General features: G+C 35.4%; 1 protein-coding gene across 1 annotated transcript; it reads right to left on the bottom strand.

Moving 5' to 3' along the window:
* Window positions 1–4108: 4108 nt before the first annotated feature.
* LOC111778615 (uncharacterized) lies at window positions 4109–4932 on the bottom strand. The gene is made up of 2 exons (XM_023658545.2): window positions 4720–4932; window positions 4109–4634 (listed from the first exon to the last, which is right to left on the bottom strand). The coding sequence occupies exons 1-2, from the start codon at window positions 4815–4817 to the stop codon at window positions 4364–4366; spliced, it is 369 nt and encodes a 122-aa protein (XP_023514313.2). The 5' UTR covers window positions 4818–4932; the 3' UTR covers window positions 4109–4363.
* Window positions 4933–18038: the final 13106 nt, after the last annotated feature.

Below are 18038 nucleotides of genomic sequence, written 5' to 3'. Positions count from 1 at the left end.
AATCGACTATGGTTTTTGTACAGAAGAAGCGGAGAATGCAAGTTAGTTGAATACTGTGATGTAGACTATGCAGGATATCACGCTACTCGAAGATTAAGCACTTGACATGTGTTCAAGTTCGGTTCGAGAACAATTTCTGGATGTAGCAAAAGACAACAATCTGTATCATCGTCAACTATAGAAGGGGGGTACGAAGCAACGACTGGAACAACTTAAGAAAGAACATGGATGAAACTCTTATCGAAAATTTGCACCAGAGAGTTCACTATCCAATACCACTTTATTTGAGACAATAAATATGCCGCTCGCCTAGTAGAAAATTCGAGGTTTTATGCTAGAACAAAGCATGTGAAGGTGCATTATCATTTTACTAGAGAGAAAGTGTTGAAAGAAGAATATGGATGACCAAGTGACAAAATTATCGATAAGAGAACTGAATATTGACAAATGTGAGGGCTTTTCCTGTCAACTCAACGTGGTGCAGTGAAGACTAATGCTGGAAAGGCGTGTTAAAATATCATTACTGCTACCTGAGTCGATTCCTTTTGAACTTACGTAAAGGAAATATATTAGAGATACTGAGATTGTAACTAAAAGATGAAAATGAATGGTCAAATTCCTTACAGAAACGTCAGCTTCAAACAAAGTAATGAGATATAGCAGTTTAAACCATGATAATGAATAATGAAGCATCAAGGTATTGCTTTGGTCTCTCAAATAATGAGAGACGTCAAAATGAAAACTCACAACAGTTACCGTTAGTTATGAAGCTTCCTCCATAAGGTACGAAGTGGTGGCCCATGTTAAAATATATCATCATGGGTCCAATAGTAACTAAACCCAACTCCGAATAGGAACTAAACCCAATAATTATATGAGTACATTGTATATTTTTTTTTAGGAAAATAATTTAAGTATTTTAGAATAAAAATGTTTCGATATTTTAGTAAAAACAAATTATATATTTTAGGAATGGATTGTCTCGCCTCTACTATAAATACCTCTCCACCCTACCTAGGTTTTCATTCCAAAAGAAATCCAAAGTATAGAGTGCACTAGTTTCTACAAAGTGTCTTGTAATATCTTTTTGATTGGTGTTACTAAAGAGTGCAAGTGTTTTCCACAAAGCGTTGTTTTCAACAATTTGGTATCAGAGCAGGGTTAGTGTAGGTTGTCTAATCTCTTGGAATTCTTAGTATGCTCTATGGTTGCAGCTTTGTATGATCTTCTATATCAGAAACGATTTCTTGAGTTTATTAATGAGTGAGTTTCTTTATGTCATGAGTAGTATGTGACTCTGCAAGTTTTGTGTCGAAAATACTTGTTTGGTATCATTGAAGTATTGCCAACACGATGGATGATTTCCAAATCGTTGAAGGAATAAAAAAACTCAACAAAAACAACTACAACACATGAGCAACATGCATGATGTTATAATTACAAGGATAAGACTTCCGAGAGGTTGTTGGATGGAGTGAAACTATGCCGCCAAAGGAGGATTTTAATGGCCCCTTACACAGATGGAGAATCAAAAGTAGGCAAAACAATGTTTGCCTTGAAGATCACAATCAAAGAAGAGATGTTAGAACACATTTGGGATGACAAGATACCGAAAGAAGCATGAAACACGTTTGTGATATTGTTCTCTAAGAATAATGATATGAGGCTACAACTTCTGGAGAACGAACTGTTATCAATCTCACAATGTGGCATGACGATTGCTCAATATTGCCACAAAGTCAAGTTGATCTGGATCATTATCCACAGATTGCGAATATAGAAGCTTTGTTATTGCTGTACAGAGATGACCCGCTCAACCATCAGTTGCAGAGGTTGAAAATTTGTTAGCCAGCCAAGAAGCCATGACTAAACAAATGGGAGGAATCACATTAAAGGATGAAGAAGAAGCACTCTACACAAGTGAGAGTCGGAGCATCAATAAACCGTCTACCAAACGTGGATACAAAAATGGTGACAAAGGAAAAAGCCACCAAGGAACTGCACAACCAAGGAGAGCTCAAAAGAACGACAACAAGAGCTCTCAAGGGAAGAAAGTTGAAGGTATTTACTACAATTGCAGGAAGAAAGACTACATGTCCAGAGATTATTAGAGACTAAGCCTAAACTTCCTAGAGCCTAGAGTAAAGCTATGAAAACATACTCGGTTAAGGATACAATCAGAAAAGTAGGTTGCTTACAAAGTATTTTTATACTCAACCCTTTCCCCCTTTCTCTTGCAAGTGTTCGCACGCTACTGGTTGAGGTGGGAGCGTTCAAGAGCTGTGTAGTCATAGAGGGGGTCATTTTAGAGCATCAATCCGTTTTCATATTTCAAGTCATTTGTATTTCAATTTGTATTTGTATCTCGAACTCATTTTTTCATTTGTAATAAATTTGATCGCCATTTAATAATGAGATTTTGTTTTGTATTTGATTGTGGTGTTCTTGGTTTGTCTTTAGTATGATTCAAATTTTACCGTATTTTATCTTTTATTTTATTTTACTCTCTTTTATTTTTTTTACCGTCTTTATTGTTTTAGTCACCGATCCGAGTTTCAAAGCCTCAAAAATCGAATCAAGATAAAAAAAATAATAATAATAAATAAATCAGCTTGAATTCATTCTATGCTAGTAACGAAATTTGGGTACTATAGTTCTTGTGTTCATGTGGAAAATAGGTAGCCCAAATATATCCATTGATTATTTATCTTTTTAAGTTTTGTTTACTTCAGTCAATAATTGTCTTAAATTCTCACAAATTTACCCAAAATATGTTAAACTTATTAACAATAATTTCATACATCATTAATACTTAACATGTGTTAAGCATAGGTAAGACCAATATAATACATAGTCTTTTAATGGGTTAATTAGGCTTCACGTGTCAAATAACACACAGGCATTTCCACGTGTTGAAGTAATTAATAAAACAATAATTTATTAATACAACCACATATTTAAATAAAAGTAATTTGTGGAATTAATGATTTAAAAAAGAAAAAACCATGAGAGTTGCTTGTGAGTGAGAAGAAGAAAGAAAGAGAAAGAGAAAGGAAAGGGATTAAGCAATGAATCATGTGATGAGTGATGAAAGTGGAAAGATAGTTTAGAATGAAAGAAAAGAATATGGCAACCAATTGTTAGATAAAGGTTGAGACCTTGAATGTAGCGTTTCAGTACCATGGAAGGAAGCACATATTTTAGTGTTGGTAACGTGTTAGGGTATTTTCGTAGTATCGATATGCTCAGATGTAACATCTTCACGCTATTTTGATATGTGTGTAGGTTTGTACACTTTTAAAGTTGATATCATTTTCGTTCTAAAAACTATCATAATTTTGTTTATCCTTGAAAGGCTCGATATCTTCAAAAGAAACGATTTTTATGAGTTTGTGTACTTTTAATTTAGGGTTTTAAGGTAAAAAGTTGATTGTCTTTGAAAATTTCTTAAAAGCACTTACAAAGTTGGTTTGAAAATTATGTTAGAAGTACTTTTAATAATGCAAGAATTCATTTTAATTAGACAAAAAGTATTGTTTTTTTTTTTCAAAAGTCCTAAAAGTATATAAAGAAACTAATAGTTGCATAAATAATTAGATGGATTAACAAAATGAAAATGAATTAAAATACCAAAATGGATTAACACATTGAAAGTTATTGGGCCCCATATAACACAAAAATACATTTATGAATGCATATTTGGAAATTTGAAAGACATAAAATGAATGGCCACAAATCAATAACAAAACACTCCATTATTTCTCATTGACTTTGAGCCTTCTTTATTATCATTCTTTTTATAATTTTTCTCCCAAATTCATAATGATCACTACGTTCGACGTTCGTTCCAGAGGAGAACTAAACGAAACTCTAGCCGACATGTTTTAAAATTTTGGAAAGAACCCAAAAAAGAAAAACTCAAATAACACACATTCTAACAGACATATTTTAAAATTTTGGAAAGAACCCAGATAACACAATATAAACGAAACATTCTAGCAGACATGTTTTTTAAAATTTTGGAAAGAACCCATATAACACTATAAACTAAACATTCTAATAGACATGTTCTAAAATTTTGGAAAGAACTCAGAAAAGAAAGCTCAAATAAGACAATATCTGCGTATATAATATACTGATAACAAACCGGAAGCAAAACAGACAATATCTGCGTATATAATATACTGATAACAAACCGGAAGCAAAACTCATGTGGTCTACTGCATATAAACCCACGCACACTCAAAAGCAACCTATATTATAAACTATATAGATATATATATATATATTATATATATACGATGTCTATAATAATATTTAAGATTTGAGAAAATTAAAGGAACCCCATTCACCGCCCTCGTTTTCAGCACATTACGTCCTTCAGAAGCTTGTACCTGCGTGTGGTGGGCTTGGGCGACGGAACGCCACCGGCGGTGCCGTGTTTCCCCTTCTCACCAACGGAGGAGGAGGCATCTTCATGGTGCTGCTTGATTCTCTCACCGGTGGGCGGCGGTCTCTTGGAGGAGGTTCCATGTGATCTGGAGGAGGAGGAAGTACGACCTTCACACCGGCACCAATCACAGACCTGAATTGGGTCGGCGCGACCCAATTCAGTGTAGTAATTACTGCAATAGCTGCCAGATTTTGAAGCAAAATACTCAAAATTAATTGATTGATATATTGCATGGAATATGGAAGAAAGAAAAAGCAGAGACATACGAATGTTGAAAGCGGGTGCGGCAGTGGTTGCAGCGGAAGAGCTTGTCAGGGAAGCCGATGTCGCCGCACATGCAGCAAACAATTTGAACATCCACCATGCTTCTAAAATGAAATCAAGATGCGACCCAGCAAGCAACCACAAACAGACTTTAAATATAAACAAAAAAGATGTGGAGTCGGTGTATAAAAATCCGTTTCCACTAAAAAAAAAAAAAAAAAAAAAAAAAACTTTAATTGGGTTTGCTCAATTATATTTTTCATCCACTTTATATCAAATATTAATTATAAATCAAGCTAAACATATTATATGACCATTATGTCCCTGTCTACCATTATGTCTCTCTATATGGGCTGTTGCTCTGTTCCCTTACCTATCTCCTCTTTTTACTCCGGTTCCTGTATAATTACAAAAATCTGTGTACTACCCACGCGCTTTTGTTTTGGATGTGGCCCACGCGCCTTGTCTACTTCCTACTCCAAAACTGTGTGCGCTTTTCTTTATCCTTTTGTTTTTCCCTTCTATTTCATTATTGTGTGCCATTTTTTTGGATGGGGGATGTTATTCTCTTCCAATGACATCAAAACGTGTAACCATCGGAATACGAAGAAGGTTGCGTGATTGAGTATAAAATACTTACCTAGTAGCTTGCTTGTAGGGTATTAAGTCGTTCTTAAATCTTATGTTATTCATGTTTGTTAAATTATTCACGTGACTCGTTTTATATCTAGATATCTCATTTTTAAGTAAGACCTGAGCCTCGGAATAATTAATTTCTCGATTTTTCCTTTAAAGTCTCAATTTTTAGGATTGACAAATTTAAGGATGAGGTAATGTTATAAGTCCTGTTATGACTTGATGCATGATTTAAGTACATCCGAGTTATTGCATTTAGATGTGATGATAAGATTGAAAGGGGCCATGAGATAGCAAACTAACATTAGAAAGACGGAGAGTTGATGTCGTAGAGTGCTAGATGTCTAACTTATTGATTTGTTACGAGATACCTTAAGTTTCAATACTAGATCTGGAGGTACCCATGAACTAGCCTTCCATGATCATAACTCTAGAAGCCGAGCATGTCAACATGCATATTACGTACGCAATGGCAACCACTAAAAGAATTAAGTACCCCATGTGTAGATCATTACCCTTCGGGAGTTTTGATAAGTTGGCATTTGGAGAAACAAAATTCATCAACCTTGGAAGTTGAGCAATGATGATCATCATGACGTGCAAGGTTTTGGTTGGAGTCATCAGAGACTAAGTTCAAGTTATGGACTTCTAAGAGCGTGATGGGCGCGTTATGCTACTTATGAGTTATGGAGTGATGGACATTTCTTGGTGAAGGATCGCCTCGATTTCAAGAGAGAGTTTCATGCTGAGTAGTTACACGTGGTTATCAGGTGACCCCATTCTAAGTCATCCTTAGTATTAGACAAGCATGCTCGTAAAGTCAATGATGTAGAGCCTTCTCCTTCTCTTCTTCGTGTTATATTTTTCAAATTATGTGGGTTTTCTCTTGCTCTCAATTGTCCTCTTTTTTGTGTGTGGTTAACCCTCTTCTATTTAGGGCAACATTCCTTAAATAATTCCTCAATTTCCTCAAATTCAAGGCTAAGATTACCTCTTTTTTCCACATGCCTTCCTCACCATTATTTGGAACAATTAGATGTGGTCCCCTTTTAGCCAAAATGTTTTTACGTGTGAATAACTACCTTTTATGGAATGAAGTGCTTCAACAATTGTTTTGATCTCACAATACTCGGTTGGAGTGGATAACTTGTTGCAAACCTACAAAGACTAGTTTCACACACCAATATGCATTCATACGCATCAATAATGCATTAATCACCAACATGTCGTAAAGCCTTTCAATATGAATCATAGAGCTAAGAATCATTTGATTGCAGGAGATATTGAACGAACACTTAACTCATTTTTAAATCGACGAAGTATAGCTTTGAGTTTATGAACTTTATACTACGTAAACTTTATCCTTCTAATATGTATTTTGACTAGTGTGACCTATTTCTTCACGATTATTCTTTGAGCTATATTTTCTTTTCTAGGTAAAATTGGATATATAGTATTTCTCTATACACGGTTCATGCAAGCAAGCATGAACCTACTGAAAGGGGCTTGTTGACTAGATCATGCTTCTGCTGTCGAAAACCTATAGAAAAGAAAGGAACTCGAATAGTATTGTAGTATATGCATTTGTGCATAATATGTTGGATAAACAATTCATGATCATAAAACATATAACATGCATGTGGTACTACATTAAAACTCATGATTCAATGCTACGATTGCACACAATACTCACAATACTCACACTTATCTTGACATAAATTTCTTATGATATATACATAAATATTCATAGTATTTCACTCATGACTTTATACATATACATAGTTGTCTCACAATCCATAAATATGATCCTATGTTAAAAGCTATCATAATTACATGCATTACAAAGTTGATATGAATATCATAACACAAATAATGCATTGCTATTAAGGTTTGGACAAATTTAGTTTTTGTGGAACTTAAAGTGGTCACTCATGGTGGGACCAACACTTGGAGAGGGGACATCATCACGTATTCATGACGTGGCATCCAAGCCATGTAACATCTTATATTTTACTATTATCTTAACTGATGACGAAAAAAGAATATTTAAAATAGAAGAGAAAAAGAATTGGGAAGTACAACAAAGTCTCAATTAAAAATTTAAAAAAATAATGGTGGTGGGACATAATTGAATAAAATATGTATATAGTTGACAAAGAAGGTGGGGCCCTAGGGGATAATGTTGAGATACGAGGCAAGCAAAGATTTAATTAACTCATTTTTAGAAGTCAAGTATCTAAGATATTGCATTAAATAAAAATTAGAATCACTTCACCAAACAAAGTCAAGATTAGTGTGAATGGAGAATCAAATCGCAAGATCCTCTTTGGGTATACATGGTTTGTATCAACGGTGACCCAAGTTTAGTTAGTAAGTGTTGTGCAATCGCATTACGGAGCTCGACAGGGTTAGACCTAGTTTGAGGGCATTCTTGGGACTTGATGTCGTTTGTGTCAACAGTGACCCAAGTTTAGTTAGCTGACTTATTCAATTGCGAGAGTAAGTGTTGTGCAATCGCATTACGAAGCTTGACAGGGTTAGACCTAGTTTGAGGGCATCCTTAGGACTTGATGTCGTTTGTGCCAACAGTGACCCAAGTTTAGTTAGCTGACTTATTCAATTGCGAGAGTAAGTGTTGTGCAATCGCATTACGAAGCTCGACAGGGTTAGACCTAGTTTGAGGGCATCCTTAGGACTTGATGTCGTTTGTGCCAACAGTGACCCAAGTTTAGTTAGCTGACTTGTTCAATTGTGAGAGTAAGTGTTGTGCAATCGCACTATGAAGCTCGATAGGGTTAGACTTAGGTTGAGGGCATTCTTGGGACTTGATGTCGTTTGTGCCAACAGTGACCCAAGTTTAGTTAGCTGACTTATTCAATTGCGAGAGTAAGTGTTGTGCAATCGCATTACGAAGCTTGACAGGGTTAGACCTAGTTTGAGGGCATCCTTAGGACTTGATGTCGTTTGTGCCAACAGTGACCCAAGTTTAGTTAGCTGACTTATTCAATTGCGAAAGTAAGTGTTGTGCAATCGCATTACGGAGCTCGACAGAGCTAGACCTAGTTTGAGGGCATCCTTAGGACTTGATGTCGTTTGTGTCAACAGTGACCCAAGTTTAGTTAGCTGACTTATTCAATTGCGAGAGTAAGTGTTGTGCAATCGCATTACAAAGCTTGATAGGATTAGACCTAGTTTAAGGGCATCGTTGAGACTTGATGTTTAAGAATTGGATGCAATATGTGTTTGATGAAAGAATGTGGATGAGAAGGATTAGTTGGTGAAGCTAAGAGCGGGGAGAAGGCAATTGTTTCCCAAAAGAAAGACATATTTTGGTTGAGAAAGGGAATTAAAAGGAAGTGGGTGAGTGGCTTGGCTATAAGGACACTTTCACCTCCACACATTATTCACTTCATCAAATCAAATCTAACAATCCCTTTATCTCTACTCTCCCTCTTCCTTTCTAACCGTCCACGTGTGTTTCTTTCTTTTTCTTTTACTTTGCTTTCAATCATTCATTCAATTCATTCAACTCATTCATTCATGTACCCGACATGACATGCCTTTCCCTACCTGCCTTCCCTCTTTTCTCTTCCTATCCATAACTACTCTCTCACTCTTGCGTCAAAAGTTCAAAAGTTCACGTTCGTTCATGAATCATACGAATATTAGGAGTTAAACAATTTGAAACAGATGTTAATTTGAAAGATTATTGATATTAACTCTGTATAACTTAGTTAGCAAACACGGGACAAATGATTCGAGGGAGATGGAGATGAGGATGGACCCATGTCACTCTCAATCTTAAATTATAAAACTTGTCCCATTAGCCCCACTATGTATGGAAGCCTATTCTTTTATTTTATTTGGGTGTGTGTATCTCTATGTATGTGTTACCTAAGACCCTTTCTTCCAATATATGCCCTACCACTACTCCAACTCTCAAGTTGGGGCGTTCACAAAGATTTGGGCAAATAATGGTGGCTCCCACATGGTTTTAAAATTTGAATGTCTATAAAATTTATTACTATTATTATTATTGTGTTTGTAGTGTTTTATCCGGTTGTCTTAGGGTAGGCGCTGGAGAATTCCCCAACAACCTACGACCCACCAAAGTAATCTCCGACAGCATTGTTAAAATTGCTTTGTTGGAAGTTGTAACTTAACCACTCACTCACTCACTCACTCGCTGTCCTTTTGCCTGTCTCTCTCTCTCTCTCTGTCTCCCTTTTATGGTTGGGCCGATACCATACTTAATATCTGCTCACTACTTGTAGACGCACATCCATTCCTTTGTTAGACTTAAAAAGACTTATCTCGGTGTCAACCAATTAGAGAAATAGAATTGAGATCGAAAATATGTATTTTCATTGATATTCATAAACTTTAAATAGGATACAAGTTACCAACTAATACCTACTGATAAAGAGATATATTCCGTAACTAATATATTCTCCAAATATTATATCTCAACACAACTATATGTTATGTTATGGAGAATAAATGTTTCAATCAAGCGACGAAAGTATCAAAATTTATTTTGATTTCATTTAGAATTAAACAATTGGTTAAAGCTTATATTGAAGAAATATAAAAGAAAATTTGACCGGTCTTTAATTTTCGTATTCTCTAACTTCTCCAATGGTTCAGTCTCCTCCATAAATCCTTTCTTATTATGACTTAAACACGAGACAAGAAAGAAAATTATGGTGCTTGTTTAAGCACTAGTAATATAAAACTAATTAGTTAAAATTTTAATTAATCAATTTTCATTAAATAATTATAAGTAACTCCACTTGTCGCAACTCAATTTTTAAGGTTGATGAATACAAGAAAATTTAAATCGAAATAAAGACAAACAAACACCACAATTACATACCAGATGAAATTTTTCTACAAGACAATTTTATTCAATTTATTACTAATGAGCAAGTGTGTGTTGGGATATAGAGATTGTTGCTCCATTGTTATAGATAGTAAAACTATATATATGGATAATATATAGTAAACTATAGTAAAAAACTGGTAAAAAAATATATGGTAGATATTTATATATAGTAGGTGGTTATATCTGTTAAACCTATATATAATAAATCGAAATCATATATATACTCGTTAGGCAGTGCTTTGAATATGTACTTTTCTTCCTTCTCTACCTGAAGTCATTAATATAAACTTTTCAGTGTACATACCTAAAGTCAACAATATAAACTTGCTAATATTCTTCTTGCATTTTCTCTTTCCTGTTCTTTGTGTTCATCCCGTACGTGCGTTGTTGTGCGATCTTAATAACTGGTATCAGATCAAGGTGGAATTCACTACTATCTGTGAAGATGAAAAGTTCAAAGATTGAAATTAAAAAGTTTGATGGATCCGATTTTGGTTTCTAGAAGATGTAGATTGAAGATTATCTATACCAAAAATATATTCACAAACTCCTGTGGGGTTGAAGCCAGATACCATGACCACAGAGCAGTGGAAGCTCAAGGATCGTCAAGTCCTAGAATTGTTCAGTTAACGCTATCTAAAAACGTGGCGTTGAACATCATCAAGGAGAAGACGACATCAGACCTGTTGAAGGCGCTATCAAATATGTACAACAAATTATTGGCTATGAACAAGGTATATTTAATGCAGAAACTGTTCAATCTATAAACGTGTTAAAGGCGGATCGGTTGTGGATCAAACAAATTGATGACATTGGCTTTGAAAGCATTATCAACATTTCACCTCCAAATTATATTCTCTTGATCCACCCCTACTTATAGACGGAAGAAACTTGTTTTCTTAGAAAAATAAAAGAAGCACAACAAAGTAGTTGTCCAATTTGCCGCATTTGTTGGATAAATAATAACTGAAATTACCGACTTACCTTCTAATTATTCTATTGTCTTTTTTGGACTTGTCCTTTCTCGTTTTCCTTCAATTAAGTGTCTGTTCGGAAGAGGTTTCGAGACACTTATAAAAACTTGTTTTGTTCTCCTCTCCAACCGATATGTTTTCAGATCCTTAATATTTGTACAAGGCATGTCTCAGCCATCTACCATCCCACCCTGATCACCAATGCCCTCTCTTCTCCCCCTCACTACTCTAATGGTCACACTCTCCCACTACAAAAATCTTTGAACAAAAGTTTCTCCAAAATGTCACTCTAGAAATACAACGTGACACGAACTCAATCAAATTTCACTATCCTCAACTATCCTAGACAACCCTTTATATAAGGATAATTCATGTATCAAAATCATAATATAAATCATCAATAGTTATGAACTTAAATGAGTATTAATAACCAAATGTTACCCAATTAATAACCAAATTAATATTCTTATCTAATCAAAATATTTATAAATTAAAGGGGAGTTAATAACCCAATTAAATAAGATTCATCCCAATTTACCACAAAAATCTTTCTATATTTTCTCCCTTCTCTCTCGCCATTGTCTTCTCCATCTCAAAATAATATGTCAATCTCTCTCTTTCTTGTTCTTTCTCTTCTTAGCTTATCCTTTCAAGCATGGTATCTCGAGTCTTCACTTAGCTGATAACAAATTTCAGAACAAACTTCAAGCTCCCATTAAGGTTCGTACCTATACAAAACGAAAACTTTTAGTATTTTTTTTTTCTTTCGCTTTTTTAAAAAAAATATTTGAATTCTTAACCAAACAAACAAATCCAATGATGTACGTAGAATTTATAAGTTTGACTTTTAAAAGATAAAAAAACGAAAGAATTATCAAATAGAACCTTAGTTACTCGTAAGAAATGAGTTCAAATGTCTGGTCGATTATTTAGCTTTGAATACTCTCTTCCTAATTTGATCATAACCCATTTTTTGTTTTGTTGACTTTGTTTTTGATCTTGTAGGAACGATTGGTTAACATAGGTCTTCATTCGAATAAAGCAATGATAGAATCCATGAAGTTATCATCTCCAGAGGGTGAAGAGAAAGAGAGTGTAAAATCAAAAAGTGAAGGCTTTTTTGATTCAGATTATGCAAATGTGACCACTCATCCTCCTTCTCACAACTAAGTATACAATAAGTAATTAATACAAATATCTGACCTTATTAGCTTTCTATTTTACAATAAATAACGAAGGCGTTTTTCCTCTTCTTAGCTATATATTTTACATGGAAATGTCTGCCCTTATTACTCATCACTACATAAATGAGATTCTTTGATGTCTTTAAAAAATATCATTGATCCACACGTTGCTCTCTACTGCATACGAGCTCCACAACGATTTGTCTCTTATCGATACACTCACGGATGAAGTGGAAGCGAGTGTCAACATGTTTGTTGGGTTCATGAAATACCAAATTCTTCATCAATGCATTCACAGATTTATTGTTGACGAAAAGAGTTACTAGCTAGGGGTGTACATGGTCCGGGTTGGGTTGGGTTGAAGGATTTTTTGACCAACCCAAAAATTCGGGTCGGTTGGATTGGTAACCCAACCCAACTCTATTTTCGGGTTGGGTTGTTTGTTAAAAAAAATTATTTTTTTAAGAAAGTTTTATTTATCCACAATTTATAATTATTCGGATACAATATTAGATAAGAGATAATTAAAAGTTCACAAATCAATATATAATTATTTACCCAAAAAAATCAATCAGAAACAAAAATGATAACATCATAGTTTTGTCATAAAACTAAAAACAACCCAAATATAGACATTTGTTAAGAATTGGTTAGAGTAGGATAGATCGTGAAATTACAGTAAAGCTATTAATTTAGAGATACTATATATATATATTATAAAAATCTTTTAATTGTAATAGACTTAAAAAGTTTTTATTGATCATTTATTTTATTATATATTTTCTATATTATAGAAAATATATAATATCGAATCAAATAGTAAACTGAAATTCTTTATTAAAAATTTAATGAGACGTTAAAATGTTGACATTAGTGGATTAAGTTAAAATCGTATTTTTTAATTCTATGAATTCTTGTTTCTTTTCTCAAAATCATTATTATATTGTAGAATATATCCTGTCGAATACATAATTAAATTGGTTCTAATTATATTTTTTTCAGTTTCGACGGACCTTGAAAAATTTATTGATTTTTTATTTTATTATATATTTTCTATATTCTAATCAAATAGTAAACGGAAATTCTTTATTAAAAATTTAATCCGACTTTAAAATGATGACATTAGTGATTAAGTTAAAACCGTATTTTTTAATTCTGTGAACCCTTAATTCTTTTCTCGAAATCATTATTACTATTATAGAATATATCCCGTGGAATACATACAAAATCCTCTAAAATCAAACTATTATTAAATTAATTAAATTGATTCTAATATCAATTATATTTTTTTAATCTCGACGGACCTCGATGAGATTAGAGATTACTAGAATATATGCGGCGGAATACATAATTAAATGGGTTTGCAAAATCCTCTAAAATCAAACTATTATTAAATTAATAGAATTGATTCTAATATCAGTTATATTTTTTCAATCTCGACAACCTTGATGAAATTAGAGGGCCCTAAACTATTATAAAAACTAAAAATAATATAAAAGAAATTAATATATTTGATAGGTGTCTAATTCGTGTGTGAGTAGTTTAGGTTAGGGTGAAGAACCACTCGGGCAAACTTACCATTACGATTAACTTCTTAATATATTTTATATATTTTTATTTGGCTCGAGTCAACTCGAGGATTTTATCCTATGAACTCGAAACCGAACTGAGTCAGTTCGGGTTCAGAAAAATGAACCCAACCCAACCCTTATAGTTTAGGTTGGGTTGGTCTGGGTTGTCGGGTTGAATGTACATCCCTATTACCAGCACTAGTTCACTTCTGGTCACTTCGCTCAACAAATTTCTCAGCCACAATGCTTGGCACGATGGTGTAGTTGATTCCATGAACTCGGCCTCACATGAAGATAGTGCCACAATTCGCTACTTCTGAGATTGCCAAGAGATAAAAAAATTTCGTTGAGATAAAACTCTATTCTTGCAGCGTTTTTTCTATCATCAATGTCTCCAACTGAATCACTATCGATAAAATTGACTAGTTCTTTAGGACCTCGCCGTCTTTGATACTTTAGCTTGTAGCTTGTGGTACCCTTCACATAGCGGAGAATGTGTTTAACCGCTTGATTATGCATCGTAGTAGGCATTTCCATGTACCTACTCACCATTCCAAAAGCATATGAAAGGTCCGAACGAGTATGAGTCAAGTGCCTCAAAATTTTGATGACGCACCTATACTCAGTGGAATTCACCAAGCTTCCATCAGAATCTTTCCCGAGTTGTAACTTTGCTTCCAATGAAATACTTGGTCGAGTTGCATACTGCCATCTTAAATTGTTGCAACAACTTTTTAGCATAGGTCGATTGCTTTAGCATGATGTAATCTTTTGTTTGGTCAACTTCAATATCGAGGTAGTACGTGAGTAACCCGAGATTAGTCATCTCAAATTCTTTCATCATTTGTTGCTTGAACTCTTTGACGCCTTCCACACTTGTACTAGTGACGATCAGGTCACCAACCTACATGCCAACTATGAATGTTTCAACTCCATTGTTTCTTGTATACATTGATTGTTCTTGCGAGCACTTCATGAAGTTTAGACTCTTTAAGCTCTCGTCCCGATATATGTTCCATGCCCTCGGTGCTCTTCATAAATCGTAAGAGCCTTTGATAACTTGTACACGGTGTGTTTTTCAGTTTTGATGATGAACCCTTCAGGTTGGGCAACATACACTTCTTCTTGGAGGTCACCATTTAGGAACACTGATTTGATGTCCAAGTGATGGACCTCCCACCCGTGTTGATCTGCGAGGGAAAGAATCAACCATACAATGTCCAATCTAGCCACAGATGCGAAACCTCCTAAAAAATCAACTCCTTGTCGTTGCATGTATCCCATCACCACGAGTTTTGCTTTATGCTTGATAACATTTCCTTCACTATTCTTCTTCAACTTAAACACCTACTTCAAACTGATGGGCTTGTGTCCGGGCAGTAAGTTAGTTAGTGTCCACTTGTTCTTCTCAATGACTTCAAGCTCTTTTTACATGCCCTATTGCTACATCGTCTCAGTTGCAGCCTCATGGTAAGTTGCCAGCTCCTCGGCCGTGAGCAACACTAACTCTTCAAGATCTAATTCTTCTTCAAGCGTATCTACATAAATTTTAGCAAGAGAACGAAACATCTTTGGTGCATCCTTTGTTGTGGGTTGCTCTCTTGTTCCAGAGAATTTATCACGCCTTTCGGTGTCACAAGTGATGACAAGTGTGGACTTGTTGATGTTGTGTCGGTGCAGTTTCTGTCTGTTGCTTCTCCCACTTCTTCTAGGGCAATGAGCTCTATAACAGTCTGCTTGTTATCGCCAACACTACACCAACCCCACTTCTTCTCTTTTTCGAATATGATATATCTACTTACACAAATTTTCTCATGTTCCGAATCATACAACCTGTGTGCCTTGGTCTCATCCTCTACGCCAAAATACACCATCTTTTGGCTTCTGTCATCAAGCTTTTTGATATATTCTTTGTAGTCTTAACTTGCCTTGTACAACCGAAGACTCTTAGGTACTCGAAGTGAGGTGTCTTACCGAACCATGCTTCGTAGGAAGTGCGAGTGTTTAGTGACTTTTTCAGTAAACATTTTAAAGATAAACCACATTTCGCATTTCCTCGCCCAAGAAAATCGTTGGGACTTCATATTCGAGCAAGCTTCTTGCAGTGTTCATTATGGTGTGGTCTCTTCGCTCAACCACACTGTTTTGTTGCGGAGTATACGGTACGGTGAGTTGACGCTTGATACCTTCCTCTTTGAAAAACTTTGAGAAGTTCTGGGATAAGAACTTGCCACATCGGTTAGTGCACAAGATTTTCAGCTTGAGATCAAACTCATTTAAAACGAGTCTTTTAAACTTCGTGAATGCACATAATGCCTCTCCTTTTACTCATGAAGGCACATAATGCCTCTTCTTTTTTCTTTGAGCATGTACACCCACAAACAAAGACTATAATAGTCAACAAGTGAAAGAAAATACTTGTTACCGTTGATTCTGGCAATTCGGAAGAAAATGTCGACGAAAAAACTGGCCGAAGGTTTCTTAGAAAGAAAAAAATAGCGGAAGTAAAAGGAGAGAGGGAGAGAGATTTGCTGAAGACTCCATGATTTATTGAATTCTTTAAATAACACATCTAATTACAAAAATAGAAAACTAATTACAAATAGAAAAGGTGGGCGAACAGTTCCCTAAGTTGGCCAAAAATGGCAGCTAGAATTACGCTTTTCCATGGGCGTGAATTCAGACGCTTTTCCATAGCTTTTATTTAACGGTTAGCCCAATCGATGATGGAGTGATCTGGCCACACAAATTTGCATGGACAAGTTATAGTTGTTGCTCAACACGAAAACTGGTTTGAGCTGGAAACGATAGCCTTGCTTGTTTGAACACTAAACAACTTTCACATAGCTGGTTTGAGTGTATGATTTTGGGTAGCCCCGTAGTCATCTTCTTCTCTCCCATCATTTTGAGCGCCTGAAAGTTCACGTGCCTAAGTCTTGCATGCCAAAGCTGGGACTACGAGTGCCGTCAATAGAGAGATGGGTTGGTAGGTCTCCAGTTATATCTTGTAGCTGTTATGCAATCGTTTTACCTTCATTAACAAGGTTCCATTTTTGTCGAACATCTTAAGGAACGAGTCAACTAACTCCACTCTGCTTCCTTCTTCTTTCATCTGATCAAGATTGATAATATTACTCTTCAAGCTTGAGATATAATATATCTTGGTTAGTAGACGTTGGTCGCCGTTCTTACACTAAAACAAGATGGATTATTTATGTTGGATCGATACAATTGATCCATCGTCAAGCTTCATATTTTCAATGAGCTTCTCATCAATCTCCTTGAACTTTGTTCGATCTTTGATCATGTGGTTTCTTGCTCAGTTGTCAAGGTACCACATGTTGGTCTCTACTCGGTCTTCTCCTTTTGGGGGAAAGTTCATCATAACCTTCACTTCATTGAGAATCAACAGGTTGGACATCTTCTCGGCCAACATTAATGTGGGCTCTTGATCCTGCATGAGTGTGAGGTTGGCCCCCTCATCGCACTTCTTCTTGCGACACTCCACTGCATAGTGCCCATATTTTCCAACACATCATACTTTTGTCGTCCAGAGGTTGACATTGTCATGGGTTTGTGTGGTATTGTCAATGCCTCCTCTGCCACTATGTCGCGACCATGTCTGTGACCACGTCCACGACCTATGTTTTCCTCGTTATAGCTTCCACGTCCCCTTGTACCGAAAATAAAAAATAAAAAAGAGTCAGCCGCATCATCCTTTTTTGTCCGTGCGAGCCACTCCTCATGTGTGAGTAAGAGGTGTCTCTTTCTCTTTGTCTTTGCAGCCACAAAGTCTCTCCTCGTGAACCTTAAGACAACCAATGACCTCCTCAATTGACATGGTCTTGAGGTAGCTGAACTGGTCGATACAGGTAACAATTGGTATGAATCTCATGTTCACAAATAAACTTAAATACAGCAGGGAGAGAAAAAAAAATAATTATGAATTTTTTTTTTGTTTTTAAATTTGGTCAAAAACACTAATTTAAGAGAGAAATGGCTGTGGGATGGAGAAAAGCGATAAGTCAGTTATGGCTAAACTTAGCCGTAGAAAAAAGAGTGCTCTAACTA

This window comes from Cucurbita pepo, chromosome 17 (genome assembly GCF_057944985.1).
Source record: "Cucurbita pepo subsp. pepo isolate OVF chromosome 17, ASM5794498v1, whole genome shotgun sequence".
Classification (NCBI taxonomy): Eukaryota; Viridiplantae; Streptophyta; class Magnoliopsida; order Cucurbitales; family Cucurbitaceae; genus Cucurbita; species Cucurbita pepo.
This window is presented reverse-complemented; position numbering and strand designations above follow the sequence as displayed.

Bases quoted from the DNA above. Each gene is read 5' to 3' on its own strand.
- LOC111778615 (XM_023658545.2), bottom strand. From the start codon at position 4,817: ATGGTGGATGTTCAAATTGTTTGCTGCATGTGCGGCGACATCGGCTTC. The intron at 4,635-4,719 runs GTATGTCTCTGC...AAAATCTGGCAG, and splicing joins CGCACCCGCTTTCAACATTC to CTATTGCAGTAATTACTACA.